Source organism: Triticum dicoccoides, chromosome 5B (assembly GCF_002162155.2).
Source record: "Triticum dicoccoides isolate Atlit2015 ecotype Zavitan chromosome 5B, WEW_v2.0, whole genome shotgun sequence".
NCBI classification, from domain to species: Eukaryota; Viridiplantae; Streptophyta; class Magnoliopsida; order Poales; family Poaceae; genus Triticum; species Triticum dicoccoides.
The window spans coordinates 49,220,529-49,245,480 of record NC_041389.1 but is presented as its reverse complement, the minus strand read 5'-3'; the positions used below and the strand labels follow the sequence as shown (position 1 = coordinate 49,245,480).

The 24,952-nt window shown below is 48.6% G+C and overlaps 1 protein-coding gene across 1 annotated transcript; it reads left to right on the top strand.

The window, feature by feature from the left end:
- Positions 1-23,127: 23,127 nt before the first annotated feature.
- LOC119309013 (BTB/POZ and MATH domain-containing protein 1-like) lies at positions 23,128-24,174 on the top strand. The gene has a single exon (XM_037585135.1). The coding sequence runs from the start codon at positions 23,128-23,130 to the stop codon at positions 24,172-24,174; it is 1,047 nt and encodes a 348-aa protein (XP_037441032.1).
- Positions 24,175-24,952: the final 778 nt, after the last annotated feature.

Genomic DNA, 24,952 nt, shown 5'->3' with positions numbered 1-24,952 from the left:
TTTTGCGTAAATGATTCGACTTGCTGGCGCCATGCCGCATCGAAACCTTTCATACGCAAAGCCTGTTGGAGGAATGGCAACTTGACCTTATCATACGCTTTTTCGAAATCCACCTTAAAAATTACCCCATCTAATTTTTTGGAATGAATTTCATGGAGCGTTTCATGAAGGACAACCACCCCTTCAAGGATGTTTCTGTCCGGCATGAAAGCAGTTTGGGATTGTTGCACCACAGAATGCGCAATTTCTGAGAGCCTATTAGTCCTGACCTTGGTGAATATTTTGAAACTAACATTGAGGAGGCAGATCGGCCTGAACTGCTCAATTCTCACAGCCTCCGTTTTCTTAGGGAGCAATGTGATAGTTACAAAATTCAAGTGAAATAATTGAAGCTGTCTAGCGAAAAGATCATGAAACATAGGTAACAAATTCCTCTTAATAATGTGCCAACACTTTTTATAGAACTCAGCCGGAAACCCATCCGGACCAGGAGCCTTATTGTTTTTCATTTGTGCAATAGCATCCAACACCTCCTTCTCCGAAAACGGGGCGAGCAGGATATCATTATCGGCAGTAGACAATTGAGGTACATCCTTAGTCCTGGACTCATCGAGGGTCACACAATTAACCTCCGGTGGTCCAAAAAGCTGCCTATAATATTCTGTAATATATGTTTTGAGATTATCCTGCCCAACAATGGTACCCTCATCTTGCTCAAGCTGGAAGATACGCTTCTTTCTGTGCTTACCATTGGCAATCAGGTGAAAGAATTGAGTATTGGCGTCCCCTTGGACCACTTTGCGAACCTTAGCTCGCAACGCCCATTTCAACTCTTCTTCACGAAGAAGTTCTTTCAACCTCTTCTCCGCCTTAGTTTTTACCTGGAGCTCAGCAGGCATCAGAATCGCGTATTCAGCTTTTATGTCAAGGGCCTGTATAAGAGAAAGGAGCCTATCCTTCTCAATCTTATACACCCCACTGAGGTGCTTAGCCCATCCCCGTAAGAAGCTTCTCAAATGCCTAATTTTATTCTGCCACCGCTCGACAGCCGTCCTACCTCCTACACCCTTAGCCCATTCCCTGGCAATGAGGTCCAAGAACCCCTCCCGTTCGAACCAGGCCATCTCGAATGAGAAGGTGTTTCTGTTTCCCACATGGTTCGGCTCCCCGGAGTCCACGAACAGTGGTGTGTGATCGGATATTCCTCGCGAGAGAGCTTGGACCGTAACCAGAGGGAACTTCTGTTCCCACTCCACACTCGCGAGAACTCGATCAAGCTTTTCATATGTAGGGGTAGGCAAGGCATTAGCCCAGGTAAACTTTCTACCGGAAAGCTCTATCTCCCTCAGATCCAGGCTCTCAATAATGGTATTGAACATAAACGACCATTTGCCGTCAAAGTTATCATTATTCTTCTCCTCTCTCCTCCGAATGATATTGAAATCACCCCCGACCAACATCGGAAGCTGCTCGGACCCACAAATTCGAACAAGGTCTGCCAGAAATTCCAGTTTAAGCTCCGGCTGTGCGGCACCATAAATCGCCACCAAGGCCCAGTTGAAACCATCAACCTTAGACCTAGCCCGAAACTTAACCGCAAAGTCGCCCATCACTACACTCCGGACCTCATGGGAATTGCATCTCACTCCCAACAAGATACCTCCCGATCGTCCTCGCGGAGGTAGGCAATGCCAGTCAAAATCAACACCACCCGCAAGAGATGAAAGAAACTGAGGAGCAAAATTATCTCTACCAGCTTCAGAGAGAGCGATAAAATCTAATCGATGCTCCAAAGACGCCTCCGCGAGAAATCTTCTTTTAGCCAAGTCCTTCAGACCTCTGCTATTCCAAAAGATTCCTTTCATAAGTCATCATGAAATTTTTTGGCCGTACGTATCCTAGCACTCCTACGTACCGCGGATGCGGGATACACCTTCCGCTTCCACTTACGTTTGGGTTTATCATTGTCCACCATCCGGTCTTCATAACCGGTCTCCGGTGTTTGATTCACTACACCTTCAACACTAACCTCCTCCTCGTCGGACTCATTAGTGGATGGTGCCAGGTCCGCACATAAATTGTCAAGCACTCTCACCCCCAACGCATCAATCTCAGCATCGTTCATAGGTCTCACTGCCGCTAGGTTTCGAATGGTTTCTAAAGCGCGTTTCGCTTCCAGATCAAGGAGATCATTGACCGAGTTGGAAATTTCAGAATTTGAATTCCCTAGCGAAACCCCTACTTGATTTGCATTATGAATAATCTCATCTGTAGAAAAATGAAAAATAGAATTGGATAAGTTGACTGACATACCGGTAGTGACCTCAATGTCATGAAGCTTGGCCGCCCTCATAGCGCACCTCTGCTGCATGTTATCAACCTCCGGGTGGTCCTGGAGACGAGAACTCATTCGTCTCCCCTCAGAGACCGGGTGAGGGATCCCGCCGAAAGCAATAACCTCCTCCCGAGTAGCTCCACTCGGAGGAGGCAACAGCGGAAGGCTCCCACGGCCAGCGGGCAGGAGGCCGGGTGCGGTAGGTGCCGGCGCCCCCTGGCCAAGCACCCCCTCCGCCCCAACCCTCAAGCCTGAGGGCGTCACCATCCTGACAGCCGAAGACGAGGGCTGGACCGGGGCCACCTTCCCCAGACTCCCGCCAAGCACCACAGGAGAAGCCTCAACCGCCGGTGCCGAAAGGGACGGGTCTGAGGCCACCTGCCCCATACGGCCTCCCTCACAGCCGGCCAGCGCCAGCGCAGCAAGCGTCGCCGGGGCCACCTGCCCCTGACAATCGCCAATCTGCACAGGAGAGGCTGCCGCAGCCGGCGCCCCTCCCGAAGAAAGCTCCTCCCTCCCTGTCCTTACAATTTTTTAGCCAATGAAATTTACTAAATATGGATTCTTTATAGATGCTATGTTTGCTAGCATATTATCAGTGATTCCAGCGATTCCTGTTTGATGACAAGTTATTATTGCTTTGTTCGGTTTCCATTGATTGTCACCTTTAAGAAATCAAGAAATATAGTCTTTTAGGTCAAAAAAGAAAGAAACATAGCCCTCCTTAGTTTCAAGCTGCGATAAATGCCATATGATAATTAATACCGTTTTGTGAAATGAAATCACTATTCACTCCAAACTTATTTTTCCGTCATCTAACATATTTCTATACAATATTCACTACATTGTCAGATTATGAATGTTGACATCCCTAATATATCAGCTAATCTATTAGTAATCATGCATCCAGTTCCATTGTTTCGTAGTATGTCTAATATTTATATAAACTTCTACCATTCTATTGTCAAAATTGATGGGCGCAGCAACGCGCGCCATTCACGATCTAGTATATTAGAATAGGAGACGAGGAGAAAGCCATCACACAGAATTACAACGACCAAAACAAACAAAAACGAAGATACAGATTACAGAGTTGGATTTCGACATCAGAAATTACACTCGGCCAATGAAAATTTAATTACAAGACTTGGGTCATGACACAATAGAAGCAGAACTGAAATAAAAGGTCAGTTTAAATTTTGCTTCTTGAAACAGAGCACTTGATCTTCAGGTAATCTTCATTTGGGGGGTTTCCATCTGCTGCCTTTCTTCATAGATGGTCTCTTGTTATTGTTGCTCCAATACTCTGTAATATCTTTATAAAGATTTTTGGGGGACTTAAATTTTCCTTTAGGCTGCACGCTGCAGCATTCATTCAGCTAAGGAACTGAATATGAACAGCTAACCAGAAGCTGGCCCAACCCAATTGTCTGCACTAGATTTGGACGATAGCAAATACAGACCAACAGCTTCGAAGGGCTAGCAGCCAAGGTCGGCGGGCTGCCATCGCACTGGGGTGGGACGGGCAACGCCAAGGCCGTCAGACTCGTCGGAGCGTCGGAGCAGCCCCGAGGGCGTGTTAACCAGTAAACCGTGGTGTGTGTGTCAGTTAAACGGACGCGCAGGGTGTGGCCGCGCCGGGTGCTGGAACCAGTGGCGTCCCGTTGGCGTGCGTGCGCGGCGGGCGCCGGAGCTGAGGAGCGCGGGGCGGGCGTTGCGTGAGCAACGTCTAGCTGCATGCATGGACGTGTGAGTTTGAGTCTGCGTCGAACCAGAGCGTTGCATGTTCTGGCTCGGCTGCATGTCGGTGTCGTCAGTTGGGCACCTTGCCAGGTTGTTGGCAGTGCGCGTCAGTTGCGGAATGCAGCAGCAGGATGGCTCACGGTCAAGATGGCGCGTGGGTCTCGTGGATGAGGAGATAACTCACGATCGAGGGAAGACCGGATCACCAGGGCGTTCGTGTGCATGAAGATCGCTGGAGTGGACTGCTTGGCTGCTGCGTTGCCGTAGCCTTTAAAAGGGGTCGTGTAATCGTGTTGTCAAAGTGCCAAACCTAGTGAATAAAGGATGCCAACATACAGGCCGGTTCGCCGGCCGCGGCGTTCGTCGCCATTGCTCCGAGTTCGTGCTCGAGTTGGATTATCTTGTGCGTATGGTTTCCGGGTTTGCGCCAACAATTGGTATCAGAGCATCGGATTTGAAGGAGCTCGCCGGTGATGGCACTCGTCCCGTGCAGCGGAGGAGCACGATGATGTCGGGCGTGCGGGGAGCGCGGCGGCCGCGGCGGACCTGCGTGGTGGCGCAGAGGCTGTGGTGACGCGGTGTGGCTCGACGGAGAGAAGGCCAAGCTCCTGGACACGCCGGATCGGCCGCGTTGATCGCGTCGGAGCGCGATCATGGCACGAGCTGGAGATGCAGCGGTGCAGGGCAATGAGCGTGGCGGCGAGCCGGGCACAACTGGTGTGTGTTATGGGTGCGCACCGGACGCGTCGGGGCCGCGGGAGTGGACCGCGTCGAGGCGCTGGACCTGGTTGCGCAGATCGCGTACGTGCGCGGCGGGAGCGCAGGCCGGGAGCGCGGGGACGTGGGGAGTGCGCGCGAAGGGCACGGCGGCACGGTGGCAGGCGTGGCAGCGACGTCAGGGCGGTGGCGGCTACAACAACGACCACGTCGACGGCGCGGCGGAGCGCGCGCCGCTGGCGTGGCGAAGGCAGCGGAGGACTGACCGCGTCGGGGCGCTGGACTCGGGCCGTGACGACTGCGTGCGTATGCATCGTGTACACGAGCTTAGGAGCGCGGGACGTGCGGTGCTGCGCGGTGGAGGCTGTAGCGGCGGCCTTGGTGCCGACATGGACGACGAGCCGACTCTTCAGTAGGTCACGGTTTAGGGGGGAGAATGTTAGCCAGTAAACCGTGGTGTGTGTCAGTTAGACGGACGCGTGGGGTGTGGCCGCGCCGGGCGCTGGAACCAGTGGCGTCCCGTTGGCGTGCGTGCGCGGCGGGCGCCGGAGCTGAGGAGCGCGGGGCGGGCGTTGCGTGGGCAACGTCTAGCTGCATGCATGGACGTGTGAGTTTGAGTCCGCGTCGAACCAGAGCGTTGCATGTTCTGGCTCGGTTGCATGTCGGTGTCGTCAGTTGGGCACCTTGCCAGGTTGTTGGTAGTGCGCGTCAGTTGCGGAATGCAGCAGCAGGATGGATCACGGTCAAGATGGCGCGTGGGTCTCGTGGATGAGGAGATAACTCACGATCGAGGGAAGACCGGATCGCCAGGGCGTTCGTGCGCATGAAGATCGCTGGAGTGGACTGCTTGGCTGCTGCGTTGCCGTAGCCTTTAAAAGGGGTCGTGTAATCGTGTTGTCAAAGTGCCAAACCCAGTGAATAAAGGATGCCAACATACAGGCCGGTTCGCCGGCCGCGGCGTTCGTCGCCATTGCTCCGAGTTCGTGCTCGAGTAGGATTATCTTGTGCGTATGGTTTCCGGGTTTACGCCAACAGGGCGCCGGGTGATCGTTGCCTGAAGTAGCACTGAGGCCGCCGGTTTAGCCGTTGCGTGCCGAGGCAGGAGGATCGCCGTTGCGTGGTGCAACACCCGCCATCGCGCAGGGTTTTCCTGGTCGCCGTCGCATAGGTCAGATTAGGCGGCGGCGAGATTTGGGTTAGAATTTGGAAGGATAGGAACGAGTAGAATAAGACAGAGAGTTACCTAATTACTGAGAGAGGGGGTTATGTGAAAAATGGAGTTAAGTGGCTGGTTAGTGTTCCCACCTTTGATCTCTGCCGCTCGCGATTGATCCAAGGTCCCACGATGGAAGTTTCCAGATTTGCACCAAATTCCAGTTTTCACTTGATACTTCGCCATCTTTTAAAGCGCATATTCGTTTTCAAACTTCTCATATGTTTGAATTCCTTGCATCAAAACCTTTAAAATAGGATCAAATTTTTGATATTTTCAACCATGTTTCAAATCGGACGTATATTTCACATTTAAAAAATCAGTTTCACAACGATACATTACAAAATTTCTGTAGTTGCTATTTCACAATTCAGAACCTACATTTCCTTTTCACCGGCTTGTTTCAAGTGCACATTTTTCAAAATAACATATTTCACTCTTTTGAATAAATTAGTTTCGCACTGCTATATTATAAAAAAAATTGTGGTTACTGTTTCACAATTCAGAACCTAAAATTTACATTTCACTAGCCTGTTTCACAGAAATGACATCTATTTCAATTACATATTTTTTTGAACTAACATATTTCACTTTTTTTAAATAAACAATTTCATGATACATTATAATTTCACCTTTTGTGATTACGATTTCACAATTCAGAACCTACATTTTACATTTCATTGGCCTGTTTCACGGAAATCGCGTCTATTTCAATTACACCTTTTTTGAAATAACATATTTCACTCTTTTGAAATAAGCAATTTCACATTGGTACGTTATAATTCATTTTTTGTGATTACAATTTCACAATTTAGAATCTACATTTTACATTTCACTGGACTATTTCACAAAAATTGCACATATTTCAAAAAGCATTTTCACTCCGTTAAAAAAATTTGTTACACATTTCAAAAAGTCAATTTCACAAAGTTGACATTTCAGTTTCATATTTGGGTTTAATAGGTTCTAGTGAAATGCATTGGTTTAACATATTTCTATTAATTTTTTCAAAAGAATATTAGTGAAATGGGTATGTTTTGTATGAAATGTGAAACATTTGAAATTTAAATGTGTTTGAAATGTATTCAAGATTGGTCTTGGTTTAGGTTTTGACATGAGGAGTTCAAATATATAAATTATTTCAAAAATAAAATATAAGAATGATTTAATTTAGCAAAGGGGTAATAAAAGGTTGGTAGCTGGTGACTTTAATGAAGTCCTATATTCTAATGAGAAGGAGGGCGGCGCACCACGGCCGATGCACATGATGCAAAGTTTCCAAGATGGCCTATTAGATTGTGAACTTGATGACATGGGCTTCGCAGGTGATCCTTTTACCTGGCGAAGAAGGAGGCTCCGGGAATGTTTGGATAGAGCAGTCTGTAATAGCCAGTTTCATGGCCTTTCCCCGCATGCTAGGGTGATCACGCAGAGCATACAAAGTCTGATCACATACCTGTTTTTGTTGATACAGAAGGAGAGGTGATAGGGGGACCAACAGCGTGTACATCAAAAGAAATTTGAGTCGAGGTGGTTTCAAGAGGACAACGTGGTGCAGCCCAAACCTGGCCAAATGGGGCTAGTCTTAGCATGTCGGCCCGATAGCCCGCGTGCCCAGACCGTGTGGGCCTGGCCCCACACGTTTATAATCGGGTCGTGCCGGCACGGCGCTCGCCTAGGGCCCTGCTTGGGCCATGAGGGTGGGCACAAGTGCACGGCACGGCCCGTTTAGTGATATATATGCATTTTATTTTATTAGTTTTTGGAAGTAATGGGGGGCAAGGACAGAGAGGCGTACTGTCAAAAGAAAAAAGGACATGGAGGCATGTGTCCTCCTAGCAGGCTTCATGAGCGCACAATTGTGCCTCGATGCCACAAGCGGACGAGGCGATCTGCCAAGCATGCCTTCGTCTGTCGCTTGGGCCAACCGTGCATGCGTGTCAAACAGGAGCCGTGCTTGGGTAAGGAAGGGCAGTACGCGTGCCGGCCCGGCACGGCCTGTGTACAGCGTGCCTGGCCTGTTTAACTCCTGCCAGGCTGGGCCGGGCTGGCCCATTTGTCCAGGTTTGGCGGAGCTCATTTTAGAAGCTTGGGAACATACTTATCCTTTGGCAAGGTGTCATACGTAGGATTGGGACCGGAGAAGATACTCACCATATGGGAACACAACTGGATCCCCAAAGGGGATATAATGCGGCCTATGACATCTCTGGTGGCCGATCCACCAACGTATGTGCACGAGCTGATTGAGCACACTACCTCATCGTGGAAGGAGGAGCTGGTCCGGTCTGTTTTCATACCCATAGATGCAGAGGCAATACTTAAAATACCGCTGTGTACGAGACATGTTGACGATTTTTGGGCCTGGAGCAAGGAGATTCGGGGCAATTTCTCTGTGCGCTCTGCATACAGAATGATTCTGAAAACTAAGCTCACCAGAGAGGATTAGTTATATCAGACGGGAGGACCATCCAGCGTCGATGAGAGCAACGGATGGACCATGCCGTGGCGCACGCAAGTACCAAACAAGATCCGTGTCTTTCTTTGGCGCCTGGCCAGGGAATCAATCCCTACCAGCGATCTCCTCCACCACCGCAAGATGGCCACTACGTCGACGTGCCGGTTGTGCGGCTCGGCGGACTCTTGGCGACACGGGCTGCTCGAGTGTTCCATGGCGCGGTCAGTATGGGCATTGGCGCCGGATTCCATAGTGGAGCAGATGAGCAGGGATGCAAACACAAGTGCTAGAAGCTGGTTGTTCAACATGCAAAATCTTCTATCTCATGATGAATTTACAAGGATGGCATTACACTTTGGGCAATTTGGTACGCTAGAAGGAAAGTGATTCATGAGGATATACATCAAACTCCTTTTGCCACAAATGCTTTTGTAAACTCCTTTATAAGCGATCTTCAGGTGCTACAGAAGCCAACAAGTGAACCACGGGAGGTGCAGACCCGACCGAATCACTGGATCCCCCCTCCAGAGAACATGGTTAAGATCAATGTAGATGCAGCGCTTAACAGAAGACATGCTGCAGGAGCAGTTGCAGCAGTTTGCAGGGATCATCAGGGCTTGTTTTTGGGTGCATCCGTTTTTACTCTTACATGAATTGAGGACCCTACAACTCTGGAGGCAATTGCAGTCCGGGAGTCGCTAGCATTGGCTGAAGATCTTTATGAGCGCAGGATTTTTGTATCTTCCGATTGCAAGATGGTTATCGAGGATATCAACAAGGGCAGCGCAGCTACTTATGGTGCTGTTATTGGTGAGATTATAGATCACTCTAAAACTTTTACTTTGTGTTCTTTCAATCACGAATTTAGGAGCTCGAACTTCGAGGCTCACAACTTAGCGAAGCATGCTTTTTCACTTGGGATTGGCCGCCGTATGTGGTTAGGCAATCCGGGTGACCTTTCTTTCGTCCCTGTAAACATTGTGACGGCATAATAAAAAGCTTCGCGAGGTTGTCTAAAAAAACATATCCCTTGGCGACTTTTGCCTCGCGAACAGCAAGCGTGCATGCGGCCATGCATGAACGGGATTGAGCTATCCTAAAGGCGCCACATCGGTGTTTGAAGGAACTTAACACGAAGCTGGAATTGTTGTGATCGTGCCCACTTTCTGATGAGTGGGCGAAACGGCAACATGAACTGCTAATAAAAATTGAATATAATCTACAGAAGGAGGAGATATACTGGATCCAACACGGTCATGCTAACTGGTTAAAATTTGGCGACCGCAATACTAATTTTCCCATAACTTTGCGTCAGCCAGAAGAAGAGAAATCACATTAAGCGGTTGCTGGATGATGGTCGCGTTTGGAAGGAAGACAATGAGTCTACGAGAAGTCCGATCAGTGAATACTTTCAACATCATTTTACTTCAGAAGTTCATGTACCATCTATCCCTATTTTGAATAAGGTGAAAAGGCGTGTTACTGATTATATGAATGCATCTCTCCTAGCGCCATGAACAGAAGAGGAAGGCTCCAGAACGAGTGCGTCGAAGTCAGAACTCCAGATCCCGATCCAGATCGGGGCTCCGCCACTGCCAGATGACAGAAAGCGCGCCTGAGCCACCCGCCACTCCACTTCTTCAGGGGCGGATCTACACCCGAGGCCCCCAGGACCCAGGCCCGGGGCGTGGCCTTTTTATTTAGCTATTACTATAGTATGTTTTTCTTATGGGCCTGGGGCCTAACCCACGGCACAGCCCAAGGCCTAGACGCAGCTTCCTCAGCCACGAGCCCCCACGACAGAACTTCCGTTCGTACGCACGCACGCGAGTTAGAGCATCTCCACTAGGGCCTCCAGGACGCCCCTCCAAACCCTTTTTTTAGCACCGGCACTAAAAAAACCTCCCAGTCAGACCCCCAACACCTTGATTTGCGCCGGTTTTGGTAATATTTCCCGCCGGCATGCCCACCCCACACTCAGCCCCCTGGGAGGGAGCTGAGGACGCCGGCAATTGCTTTTTGCATGCGCAGCCCCACTTGGCAGCCTCTCTCTCCTCTCTCCTCAACTTTCTCTCTTTTCTCCACCCACACCTACCCCGACGCCTTCCTCGTCTGGCGTCGCCGGCCCCACCCCGCATCTCCCCGGCACAGTGAGCAGGGGGCCGAAGTTAGCAGCGGAGCAGGGCGCCTGCCTCCCTCCACGCTCGCCGCCTCCCTTCACCGCTCGCTGGCCTCCACGAAGCCTCACCGTCCTTTCCTGCGAGTGGCCCTGCTCTGCCTCCGCGCCGACCTGCGCCAGGGCCTCCAACGACTGCCTCAACATGCCGACGGCGTCCCCGAGCATGCTCATGCAGGTGTCCGACCGCCGCCATACCCCTCATGACCGCCATCGCGTTCCTCGCGCCCGCGAGCGTCACGTTCAGCGTGGCGCACGCCAGCCGCGTCGGGGTGTCCCCCACCGCGGCCGCGTACGGCGAGAGCGTCGCGTCGCACAGCGCCGGGTACTCCGTCCCCGCGCACCAGGCCTTGACGAAGCTCGTCCTGCCGCCGCCCATGCCGGCAGCGACTGACGGCGCCGCGATGGCGTGGCCGCACCAGCATGAGAGGAGCAGCCACGTGACAAAATGCGGCAAAGTCCGGCTGCCTGAGCACGTCGGCCAGCAGCTGCAGCAGGGCCTCGACGGCGTCGTCGAGCTCCTTGACGCACTTGCCGAAGAAGAGCACGACGAGCGCGCCACCGAGGGCGAGCGTGGCGAGCACGGCCGCGAGCTGCATCTCCGTCTCCGGCACGTGGCGAGGCCGCGAGCAGCGCGTCTCCAGCCCGTGCATCTCGACGGACCCGGTGTGGTGGAGGCGCATCTCCTTCCCCGTCGACGCTCGCGCTCCTATGCTGGCTGGAGGTCGTCGACGCCGCCGCGGTTAAGGTGCTCGATGAAATACCGCTCCGTCTGTGGCAGTCCAACACTGCTCGTGGGGAGGCAGCAAGTGGAAAATTTTGGCCCCCCAGGCCAAAGTTCTCGCCGGTAGCCCCCCAGGAGGCAAAAAAATGCCTCATGGGGGGCCAAACGGCTGGAGATGCTCTCAGGAGCCGCCGAGCCGCCTCCCCTCATGTGCGCCGCGCCGCCGCCTTGCCTCCTGTGCGCCGCGCTGCCGCCAGGCGCCGGACCGATGGCGATTTTCTCGCTCATTGCCGCTCGTCTGCACGACTGGACGTAGCCTCGTGCCGCCGCTCTTCTCTTCCTAAATCCCCTGCTCGGCTGCTCCCAACTGCTCAGGGTTGTGGACTGCGATCTGCCGCTGCTTCTCTAGCCGGGCGGCGCCGCCGCTCTACTCCGGCCACTTCCTGATTCCGGACTCCCCATCTCCATGCCGCTGCTCTACTCTGGCAGCTGCCCAACTCCGGACTACGATTGAATTGATGTATAGCCCTTGTCTATGTTACTATGTATGATATGAAGAAAGTTTAACTGAACGTTGAAGCAACTATTCAGTCACCGTTTCTGCCTAATTCTATATGTATTGTATTATCATTTTGAAACTGAAGCATTTTTATGTCAATACATTTCATACTGCAGAAATAGAAGATGAAGAGATACTTTTCATCGTTGTCGGCAATGGAAGGGTCTACACCCGGGGATTCAATTCCAGATAATCAAGGAGTTGAGAGGACCGAATCAACTCCACAAACTGAAACAACCACAGAAATGGGACCGCAACCTTCGGCTTCAAGCAACCCGCCTTCAATCCCAACTCGAGAAAGTATCATTTTTGATATCCCTGCTTCTGCTCGTGCTCAACTTAGTGAAGGTGATGTTGGAAATATGCCCTAGAGGCAATCATAAAAGAATTATTATTATATTTCCTTGTTCATGATAATTGTCTTTTATTCATGCTATAATTGTATTATCCGGAAATCGTAATACACGTGTGAATACATAGACCACAATACGTCCCTAGTAAGCCTCTAGTTGACTATCTCGTTGGTCAAAAGATAGTCATGGTTTCCTGACTATGGACATTAGATGTCGTTGACAACGGGATCACATCATTAGGAGAATGATGTGATGGACAAGACCCATTCCTAAGCATAGCACAAGATCGTGTAGTTCGTTTTGCTAGAGCTTTTCCAATGTCAAGTATCTCTTCCTTAGACCATGAGATCGTGTAACTCCCGGACACCGTAGGAGTGCTTTGGGTGTACCAAACGTCACAAGTAACTGGGTGACTATAAAGGTGCACTACAGGTATCTCCGGAAGTGTCTGTTGGGTTGACACGGATCGAGACTGGGATTTGTCACTCCGTATAACGGAGAGGTATCACTGGGCCCACTCGGTAGTGCATCATCATAATGAGCTCAAAGTGACCAAATGTCTGGTCACGGGATCATGCATTACGGTATGAGTAAAGTGACTTGCCGGTAACGAGACTGAACGAGGTATTGGGATACCGACGATCGAGTCTCGGGCAAGTAACATACCGTCTGACAAAGGGAATAGTATACGGGGTTGCTTAAACCCTCGACATCGTGGTTCATCTGATGAGATCATCGAGGAGTATGTGGGAGCCAACATGGGTATCCAGATCCCGCTGTTGGTTATTGACCGGAGAGCCGTCTCGGTCATGTCTGCATGTCTCCCGAACCCGTAGGGTCCACACACTTAAGGTCGGTGACGCTAGGGTTGTATGAATATGAGTATGCAGCAAACGAATGTTGTTCGGAGTCCCGGATGAGATCCCGAACGTCACGAGGAGTTCCGAAATGCTCCGAAGGTAAAGAAAACTATATAGGAAGTGTTGTTTCGGCCATCGGGAAAGTTTCGGGGTCACCCGGTATTGTACTGGGACAACCGGAAGGGTCCTGGGGGTCCACCGGGTGGGGCCACCTATCCCAGAGGGCCCCGTGGGCTGAAGTGGGAGGGGAACCAGCCCCTAGTGGGCTGGTGCGCCCCGCTTGCCTCCCCTGCGCCTAGGGTTGGAAACCCTAGGTGGGGGGGGGGGCGCACCACTTGCCTTGGGGGCACTCCACCCCCCTGGCCGCCGCCCCCTTGGGAGATTGCATCTCCCAGGGCCGGTGCCCCCCTTTGGGGGCCTATATAAAGGAGGGCAAGGGGGAGGGTAGCCGCACCCTTGTGTCTTGGCGCCTCCCTCCCCTGCTACACCTCGTCCTCCTCCCGCAGCAGCTTGGCGAAGCCCTGCCGGAGTTCTGCTGCATCCACCACCACGCCGTCATGCTGCTGGATCATCATCAACCTCTCCTTCCCCCTTGCTGGATCAAGACGGAGGAGACGTCACGCTGACCGTACGTGTGTTGAATGTGGAGGTGCCGTCCGTTCGGTGCTAGGATCTCCGGTGATAGGATCACGACGAGAACGACTACTTCAACCCCGTTCTTTTGAACGCTTCCGCTCGCGATCTACAAAGTGGTATGTAGATGCATCTCCCCTTTCACTCGTTGCTTAGATGAAGTCATAGATGGATCTTGGTGAAACCGTAGGAAAATTTTTATTTTCTGCAACGTTCCCCAACAGTGGCATCATGAGCTAGGTCTATGTGTAGTTCTCTATTGCATGAGTAGAACACAATTTTGTTGTGGGCGTAGATCTTGTCAACTTGCTTGACACTACTAGTCTTTTCTTGCTTCAGCGGTATTTTGGGATGAAGCGGCCCGGACCGACCTTACACATACGCTTACGTGAGACAGGTTCCACCGACTGACATGCACTAGTTGCATAAGGTGGCTAGCGGGTGTCTGTCTCTCCTACTTTAGTTGGAGCGGATTAGATGAAAAGGGTCCTTATGAAGGGTAAATAGAAGTTGACAAAATCACGTTGTGGTTATTCATAGGTAAGAAAACGTTCTTGCTAGAACCCAATTGCAGCCACGTAAAAGATGCAACAACAATTAGAGGACGTCTAACTTGTTTTTGCAGCAATTGTCATGTGATGTGATATGGCCAGAAGTTGTGATGAATGATGAATGATATATTGTGATGTATGAGATCATGTTCTTGTAATAGGAATCACGACTTGCATGTCGATGAGTATGACAACCGGCAGGACCCATAGGAGTTGTCTTTATTTTTGTATGACCTGTGTGTCATTGAAGAACGCCATGTAAATTATTTTACTTTATTGCTAAACGCGTTAGCCATAGAAGTAGAAGTAGTCGTTGGCGTGACAACTTCATGAAGACACGATGATGGAGATCATGATGATGGCGATCATGGTGTCATGCCGGTGACGAAGATGATCATGGAGCCACGAAGATGGAGATCAAAGGAGCTATATGATATTGGCCATATCATGTCACTATTAAATAATTGCATGTGATGTTTATTATGTTTATGCATCTTGTTTACTTAGAACGACGGTAGTAAATAAAATGATCCCTTATAATAATTTCAAGAAAGTGTTCCCCCTAACTGTGCACCGTTGCTAAAGTTCGTCGTTTCGAAGCACCACGTGATGATCGGGTGTGATAGATCCTTACGTTCACATACAACGGGTGTAAGACAGATTTACACATGCAGAACACTTAGGGTTAACTTGACGAGCCTAGCATGTACAGACATGGCCTCGGAACACAGAGACCGAAAGGTCGAACATGAGTCGTATGGAAGATACGATCAACATGGAGATGTTCACCGATGATGACTAGTCCGTCTCACGTGATGATCGGACACGGCCTAGTCGACTCGGATCGTGTAGCACTTAGATGACTAGAGGGATGTCTAATCTGAGTGGGAGTTCATTAAATAATTTGATTAGATTAACTTAATTATCATGAACTTAGTCTAAAACTTTTGCAAAATATGTCTTGTAGATCAAATGGCCAACGCTCATGTCAACATGAACTTCAACGCGTTCCTAGAGAAACCAAAGCTGAAAGATGATGGCAGCAACTATTCGGACTGGGTCCGGAACCTGAGGATCATCCTCATAGCAGCCAAGAAAGATTATGTCCTAGATGCACCGCTAGGTGAAGCACCCATCCCAGATAACCAAGACATTATGAACACTTGGCAATCACGTGCTGATGATTACTCCCTCGTTCAGTGCGGCATGCTTTACAGCTTAGAACCGAGGCTCCAAAAGCGTTTTGAGAAACACGGAGCATATGAGATGTTCGAGGAGCTGAAAATGGTTTTCCAAGCTCATGCCCGGGTCGAGAGATATGAAGTCTCCAACAAGTTCTATAGTTGTAAGATGGAGGAAAGCAGTTCTGTCAGTGAGCACATACTCAAAATGTCTGGGTTGCACAACCGCCTGTCCCAGCTGGAGATCAACCTCCCGGACGAGGCGGTCATTGACAGAATCCTTCAGTCGCTCCCACCGAGCTACAAGAGCTTTGTGTTGAACTACAATATGCAGGGGATGGTGAAGACAATACCTGAAGTATTTTCAATGCTGAAGTCAGTAGAGGTTGAAATCAAGAAAGAACATCAAGTGTTGATGGTCAATAAGACCACTAAATTCAAGAAGGGCAAGGGTAAGAAGAACTTCAAGAAGGACGACAAAGATGTTGCCGCGCCCGGTAAGCCAGTTGCCGGGAAGAAGTCAAAGAATGGACCCAAGCCTGAGACTGAGTGCTTTTATTGCAAACGGAAGGGTCACCGGAAGCGGAACTGCCCCAAATACTTAGCGGACAAGAAGGCCGGCAACACTAAAGGTATATTTGATATACATGTAATTGATGTGTACCTTACCAGTACTCGTAGTAACTCCTGGGTATTTGATACCGGTGCTGTTGCTCACATTTGTAACTCACAGCAGGAGCTGTGGAATAAGCGGAGACTGGCGAAGGACGAGGTTATGCGCGTCGGGAATGGTTCCAAGGTCGATGTGATCGCTGTCGGCATGCTACCTCTACATTTACCTACGTGATTAGTTTTAAACCTCAATAATTGTTATTTAGTGCCAAGTTTGAGCATGAACATTGTATCTGGATCTCGTTTGATACAAGATGGCTACTCATTTAAATCCGAGAATAATGGTTGTTCTATTTATATGAGAGATATGTTTTATGGTCATGCCCCGATGGTCAATGGTTTATTCTTAATGAATCTCGAACGTAATGTTACACATATTCATAGTGTGAATACCAAAAGATGTAAAGTTGATAACGATAGTCCCACATACTTGTGGCACTGCCGCCTTGGTCACATTGGTGTCAAGTGCATGAAGAATCTCCATGCTGATGGACTTTTAGAGTCTCTAGATTATGAATCATTTGACACATGCGAACCATGCCTCATGGGCAAAATGACCAAGACCCCGTTCTCCGGAACAATGGAGCGAGCAACCAACTTATTGGAAATCATACATACTGATGTGTGTGGTCCAATGAGCGTTGAGGCTCGCGGAGGATATCGTTATGTTCTCACTCTCACTGATGACTTGAGTAGATATGGGTATGTCTACTTGATGAAACACAAGTCTGAGACCTTTGAAAAGTTCAAGGAATTTCAGAATGAAGTAGAGAATCAACGTGACCAAAAGATAAAATTCTTACGATCGGATCGTGGAGGAGAATATTTAAGTCACGAATTTGGTACACACTTAAGAAAATGTGGAATCGTTTCACAACTCACGCCGCCTGGAACACCTCAGCGTAACGGTGTGTCCGAACGTCGTAATCGCACTCTATTGGATATGGTGCGATCTATGATGTCTCTTACCGATTTACCGCTATCATTTTGGGGATACGCTCTAGAGACAGCTACATTCACTTTAAATAGGGCACCGTCTAAATCCGTTGAGACGACACCGTATGAATTATGGTTTGGGAAGAAACCTAAGCTGTCGTTTCTAAAAGTTTGGGGATGCGATGCTTATGTCAAGAAACTTCAACCTAAAAAGCTCGAACCCAAGTCGGAAAAATGCGTCTTCATAGGATACCCTAAGGAAACCATTGGGTATACCTTCTACTTAAGATCCGAGGGCAAGATCTTTGTTGCCAAGAACGGATCCTTTCTGGAAAAAGAGTTTCTCTCGAAAGGAGTAAGTGGGAGGAAAGTAGAACTCGATGAAGTACTACCTCTTGAACCGGAAAGTAGTGCAGCTCAGGAAAATGTTCCTGTGGTGCCTACACCGACTGGAGAGGAAATTAATGATGATAATCAAGGTACTTCGGATCAAGTTGCTACTGAACTTCGTAGGTCCACAAGGACACGTTCCACACCAGAGTGGTATGGCAACCCTGTCCTGGAAATCATGTTGTTAGACAACGGTGAACCTTCGAACTATGAAGAAGCGATGGCGGGCCCAGATTCCAACAAATGGCTAGAAGCCATGCAATCCGAGATAGAATCCATGTATGAAAACAAAGTATGGACTTTGACTGACTTGCCCGATGATCGGCGAGCGATAGAAAACAAATGGATCTTTAAGAAGAAGACGGACGCAGATGGTAATGTCACCATCTATAAAGCTCGACTTGTCGCTAAGGGTTATCGGCAAGTTCAAGGGATTGACTATGATGAGACTTTCTCTCCCGTAGCGAAGCTGAAGTCCGTCCGAATCATGTTAGCAATTGCCGCATACTATGATTATGAGATATGGCAGATGGACGTCAAAACGGCATTCCTTAATGGGCATCTTAAGGAAGAACTGTATATGATGCAGCCGGAGGGTTTTGTCGATCCTAAGAATGCTAACAAAGTATGCAAGCTCTAGCGATCCATTTATGGGCTGGTGCAAGCATCTTGGAGTTGGAACATTCGTTTTGATGAGATGATCAAAGCGTTTGAGTTTATGCAGACTTATGGAGAAGCCTGCGTTTACAAGAAAGTGAGTGGGAGCTCTGTAGCATTTCTCATATTATATGTAGATGCCATACTTTTGATGGGAAATGATATAGAATTCTTGGACAGCATTAAGGCCTACTTGAATAAGTGTTTCTCAATGAAGGACCTTGGAGAAGCTGCTTACATATTAGGCATCAAGATCTATAGGGATAGATCGAGACGCCTCATAGGTCTTTCACAAAGCACATACCTTGATAAGATTTTGAAGAAGTTCAAAATGGATCAGTCCAAGAAAGGGTTCTTGCCTGTACTGCAAGGTGTGAGATTGAGCTCGGCTCAATGCCCGACCACGGCAAAAGATAAAGAAGAGATGAGCGTCATCCCCTATGCCTCAACCATAGGATCTATTATGTATGCCATGCTGTGTACTAGACCTGATGTAAACCTTGCCGTAAGTTTGGTAGGAAGGTACCAAAGTAATCCCGGCAAGGAACACTGGACAGCGGTCAAGAATATCCTGAAGTACCTGAAAAGGACAAAGGACATGTTTCTCATTTATAGAGGTGACGAAGAGCTCGTCGTAAAGGGTTACGTCGACGCTAGCTTCGACACAGATCTAGATGACTCTAAGTCACAAACCGGATACATGTATATGTTGAATGGTGGAGCAGTAAGCTGGTGCAGCTGTAAGCAGAGCGTCGTGGCGGAATCTACATGTGAAGCGGAGTACATGGCAGCCTCGGAGGCAGCGCATGAAGCGATTTGGGTGAAGGAGTTCATCACCGACCTAGGAGTCATACCCAATGCGTCGGGGCTGATCAAACTCTTCTGTGACAACACTGGAGCTATTGCCCTTGCCAAGGAGCCCAGGTTTCACAAGAAGACCAGGCACATCAAGCGTCGCTTCAACTCCATCCGTGAAAATGTTCAAGATGGAGACATAGATATTTGCAAAGTACATACAGATCTGAATGTCGCAGATCCGTTGACTAAACCTCTTCCGCGAGCAGAACATGATCAACACCAGAACTCTATGGGTGTTCGATTCATCACAATGTAACTAGATTATTGACTCTAGTGCAAGTGGGAGACTGTTGGAAATATGCCCTAGAGGCAATAATAAAAGGATTATTATTATATTTCCTTGTTCATGATAATTGTCTTTTATTCATGCTATAATTGTATTATCCGGAAATCGTAATACACGTGTGAATACACAGACCACAATACGTCCCTAGTAAGCCTCTAGTTGACTAGCTCGTTGGTCAACAGATAGTCATGGTTTCCTGACTATGGACATTAGATGTCGTTGACAACGGGATCACATCATTAGGAGAATGATGTGATGGACAAGACCCATTCCTAAGCATAGCACAAGATCGTGTAGTTTGTTTTGCTAGATCTTTTCCAATGTCAAGTATCTCTTCCTTAGACCATGAGATCGTGTAACTCCCGGACACCGTAGGAGTGCTTTCGGTGTACCAAACGTCACAACGTAACTGGGTGACTATAAAGGTGCACTACAGGTATCTTCGAAAGTGTCTGTTGGGTTGACATGGATCGAGACTGGGATTTGTCACTCCGTATAACGGAGAGGTATCACTGGGCCCACTCGGTAGTGCATCATCATAATGAGCTCAAAGTGACCAAGTGTCTGGTCACGGGATCATGCATTACGGTATGAGTAAAGGGACTTGCCGGTAACGAGACTGAACGAGGTATTGGGATACCGACGATCGAGTCTCGGGCAAGTAACATACCGTCTGACAAAGGGAATAGTATACGGGGTTGCTTGAACCCTCGACATCGTGGTTCATCCGATGAGATCATCGAGAAGTATGTGGGAGCCAACATGGGTATCCAGATCCCGCTATTGGTTATTGACCCGAGAGCCGTCTCGGTCATGTCTGCATGTCTCCCGAACCCGTAGGGTCTACACACTTAAGGTTCGGTGACACTAGGGTTGTATGAATATGAGTATGCAGCAAACTGAATGTTGTTCGGAGTCCCGGGTGAGATCCCGGACATCACGAGGAGTTCCGGAATGGTCCGGAGGTAAAGAAAACTATATAGGAAGTGCTGTTTCGGCCATCGGGAAAGTTTCGGGGTCACCCGGTATTGTACCGGGACCACCGGAAGGGTCCCGGGGGTCCACCGGGTGGGGCCACCTATCCCGGAGGGCCCCGTGGGCTGAAGTGGGAAGGGAACCGGCCTCTAGTGGGCTGGTGCGCCCCCCTTGGCCCCCCTGCGCCTAGGGTTGGAAACCCTAGGTGGGGGGGCACCACTTGCCTTGGGAGGCACTCCACCCCCCTGGCCGCCGCCCCCTTGGGAGATTGCATCTCCCAGGGCCGGCGCCCCCCCTGGGGGCCTATATAAAGGAGGGCAAGGGGGAGGGCAGCCGCACCCTTGTGTCTTGGCGCCTCCCTCCCCTGCTACACCTCGTCCTCCTCCCGCAGCAGCTTGGTGAAGCCCTGCCGGAGTTCTGCTGCATCCACCACCACGCCGTCGTGCTGCTGGATCATCATCAACCTCTCCTTCCCCCTTGCTAGATCAAGACGGAGGAGACGTCACGCTGACCGTACGTGTGTTGAACGCGGAGGTGCCGTCCGTTCGGCGCTAGGATCTCCGGTGATAGGATCACGACGAGAACGACTACTTCAACCCCGTTCTTTTGAACGCTTCCGCTCGCGATCTACAAAGTGGTATGTAAATGCATCTCCCCTTTCACTCATTGCTTAGATGAACTCATAGATGGATCTTGGTGAAACCGTAGGAAATTTTTTATTTTCTACAACGTTCCCCAACAGGTGATATTCAGCCTGATCCTGGTCTTAGGAAACCCATTGAAAGCTTAGATCCGAACCTTAGAGATGTTGCTAGAAGGATGTATATAAATATGCTTATGGACAAAGAAAACTAACCAGGGTGACAAGTGCAACTCATTGGCTTCATGGAACATGATTTGCAAACCTAAAGAGTGTGGAGGGCTTGGCATTCTTAATCTACAAGTGCAGAGCGACGCATTGCTCCTCAAGTTTCTTCACAAATTCTATAACCATTGGGACTTACCTTGGGTGGAGCTAATTTGGAATACATACTACACCACCTCGAGGGCGTTCAAGGGGGCGTGGTGGTCAAATGGTAACTTACTATCACCGCTTCAGATATGAAATATTCAATGTTGTGTATGACCAAATTATTGTTGAGTTAAATAATCGTTCTGCCGAAAGATCCACTCAATTGCTGAGATGCATTGTTTGTCTTGATCCAAGGAACTCGTTTGCTAATTTTGATGAGGACAAACTTGTTGAACTTGCTGAGTTGTATGCTGATGACTTCTCCATATATGAGATCTCCTTTGTCCTTCGAAACCAACTTGAAACATTCATTTCTGTTGTGAGAGCTGATCCGGATTTTGAATGTTTTAATGACCTTGGTAATCTTGCTGTGAAGATGGTTCAAACCGGTAGACACACTATTTTTCCTTTGATATATCGACTCATAGAGTTGGCATTGATCTTGCCAGTTGCAACCGCATCAGTGGAAAGAGCTTTCTCGGCTATGAGTATTATCAAGACCGAGTCGAGGAAAAAGATGGGTGATGATTGGCTCAATTATAACATGATGTGCTATATTGAGCGAGATGTATTTGCAAGTATTCCCGATGATGATATTTTATATCGCTTTCAAGCCTACAGGAATCGCAGAGGGTTTTTACCTCCCCTTAGAGGTAAGGTTTTAGATTTTAATTAATCATCATTATTTCACTATGTTTATGTCTTTTCTTATGAAATTACACGTTTGATGTCTTGAAGGTGTTGCTTCTTCTTCTGCTGTTGATCATGTTATGGGAGGCACAAATGAAATAAACAATTGATTTGGTACTCTTTTACATTCCCGTATTATTATCATGGTATATCTCTTCTGTTGGACTGGGTGGCCTAGATTAAATTCAAGAATTATTGAACAACTAAGATTTATTTTGTTTGTTATTGCATATGATCTTTTTTTAAATGCCATGGTGTGTTACTGTGTTTTGTGGTAGTTATAAGTGCCAAAGTTTTTCCTTGTTGCCGAAGAACAATTTGGGCCCGGGCTTTGCTTCAATCCTGGCTCCGCCACTGCACTTCTTGCCGCCCACACAACCAAGAGGGCAGGCCAACACCGCTGCCATGATGCCCGCCAGAAAGCCAACCATGCGGACCACCATCTGGGGTCACCACCACGGTATCCATGTCTGAGACACCACCAACCGCCCACATCACGGCACACCCACCACGGCAGGAGTAAACACCTCTCCTTTTACTCCTGCCTGGCATCAGCCACGGGAGCCCAACTCAGAGGGTTAGTTGTTTTTTAATACAATACAGATGTAGATGCTCATACACACACATATATTCATCCTATGAACACGCAAACGCACACTGTCCTATGAATGTCCTAGACTTGACATTGACGCTCGTATTTTTCTGATTTTTTTCAGACCTTTACGGCGATGTTCTTTTAGTGTGAGAATATGTTTCCGTCGATTATGGAGGTGCATGTGGTGACTTCGTCGATCTTAAGAGGATGTGCCGGCTCAGTCTCTCAGAGATGTTTGTAGAGTTAGAGTGTGCATGCGTGCATTTATAAAGATAAATGTATATACATATGTATGAGGGTCTATGTTTGTACCGTGCTAAAAAATGGCATACGAAAATACTATTAAAAAAACCGCTACATTACAAAACTTAACTGTCCCTTGTCCAAACCCTCTTCTCTCCGCTCTCAAACCATCCCCAATCCGTCCGCTCACTTTTCCGTCGCGCCGTCGCCTCCCAGTCCCTCCTTGGAGGCAACCGCCTTTGCCATCGTCGCTGGCCCTAATCGAGAGTTCCAACCGTCGCCGACCCCCGTCCTCCTTCCAACTCCCACAATGGCATCAATAGCGAGGGTGCCGTCAAGGTGCACAGCAGAGACGGCGCGGGCCACGGTCGCGTTCGAGATCGCCGGCTACAGCCGGCACAAGGAGATCGCCGGCGCGGGCCTTTTTAGAGGCAAATTCCTCCGTTCTCCTGCATTCTCCATCGGCGGCTACGAATGGTGCGTCCGCTACTACCCCGATGCCGAGGAGAGCGAAGGCCATGTCTCTGTCTACCTCGAGCTCTTGACCAAGAACGCCGAGGTGAGGGCGCTCTGCAGCTTTATGCTTGTGGATCCGGTTAAAAAGAAGTCCATTGTGGTGCACTCTTTCAAGGAACCACGAGTGTTTAACGGTAAATGGCCATCATGGGGCCTGCTAAAGTTCATGAAGAGCACCCCTGAAGTAGAGTCCGTGTACCTGCGGAACGATTGTCTCGTGATCGAGTGTGAAGTCAGTGTTATCAAGGAAACACTCGAGATCCATGTGCCACCCTCAGACCTTTCGGTTAATCTTGCAAAATTGCTAGAGGGGAAAGGAGCAGACGTGACATTCAAGGTTCAAGGGGAGGTTTTTTCTGCTCATAAGATTTTGCTTGCGACACGGTCGGCGGTCTTCGACGCGGAGTACTACGGGCCGATGGGGGGCAAAGGGGCACAAGACATAACTATTGACGACATGCAGCCTGCTGTTTTCAAGTCATTTCTTCACTTCATCTACACGGATTCAATGCCTTCCATGGACAATCTCGAGGATGATGACAAAAGAGAAATGGTTAAGCACTTACTTGTGGCTGCAGATAAGTATGCCATGGAAAGGATGAAGATGGTATGTGAACGCATGCTATGCAAGAGTCTTGATGTTGAGAATGTGGCGACCATATTAGCTCTAGCTGACCAGCATAACTGCAGAAATCCCAAAGATGCTTGCATTGAATTTATGCTCTCTTCGAATAGAATGAATGATGTGATCGCAAGTCAAGGGTATGTACAACTCAAAAGATCTTCGCCTGATATCATTGTAGATGTGTTGGAGAGGGCAGCCAAGTCCCGCAAAATTTAGTACGCCAACCTGGTTGAGTACTGTTTATCCTTCCGTTCTGATAGATCTTTGGAGGCAAATCAGTCATGTTGAGTTGGAGAAAGTAATTAAGTCTTTCTGAATTTAGCATGCCCGTCCTGGCTTAGCTTCTATCCAGTTACTTTTTACACAGCCACATGAGATGAGGTTGCCATCACTTGAAGTTTCCAGAGATCTTTAGGAGGAAGCAGTTGGTTCTATAAAATGTATGTCTCCAATGTATTGGTTAGCCCGTCTGATATAAGTATATATGAATCAATGGTAGCTCACTAGTTGTCCTTTTTACTTTAGTGTCTGGCTTATGTGAAGAATGAATCCTATCACTTTTGAGATGATCTGTTTTACATGTATGAAAAACTTATATTTGACTGCTAAATGCTACTCCCTCCGTCCCATAATGTAAGACGTTTTTTGACACTCCTAGTGTCAAAAAACGTCTTACATTATGGGACGGAGGAAGTAGGTTTTAATTAGAGACAGTTACAAATGGTTTCTTGGCATGGTTGACTAACCCAACAAAGATGGAATATACTACCAATTTTTTTCTGTTCCGCTTGGAAAGATACTATACATGAATTATGTACAGTTAAAAAAAATTATATGCAATAGTTTTCTGTTCATGAATTTTGATCATAGAGGGTATTATGGGAAGAAAAAATGTTTAGGAATCCTCATTTAATTGAAAATGTTGAGTGAGTCAGATTGAGACAGCAACACACGCTACATGAGCTATCCTATATCCGCATGGTGTGTTCAAGAT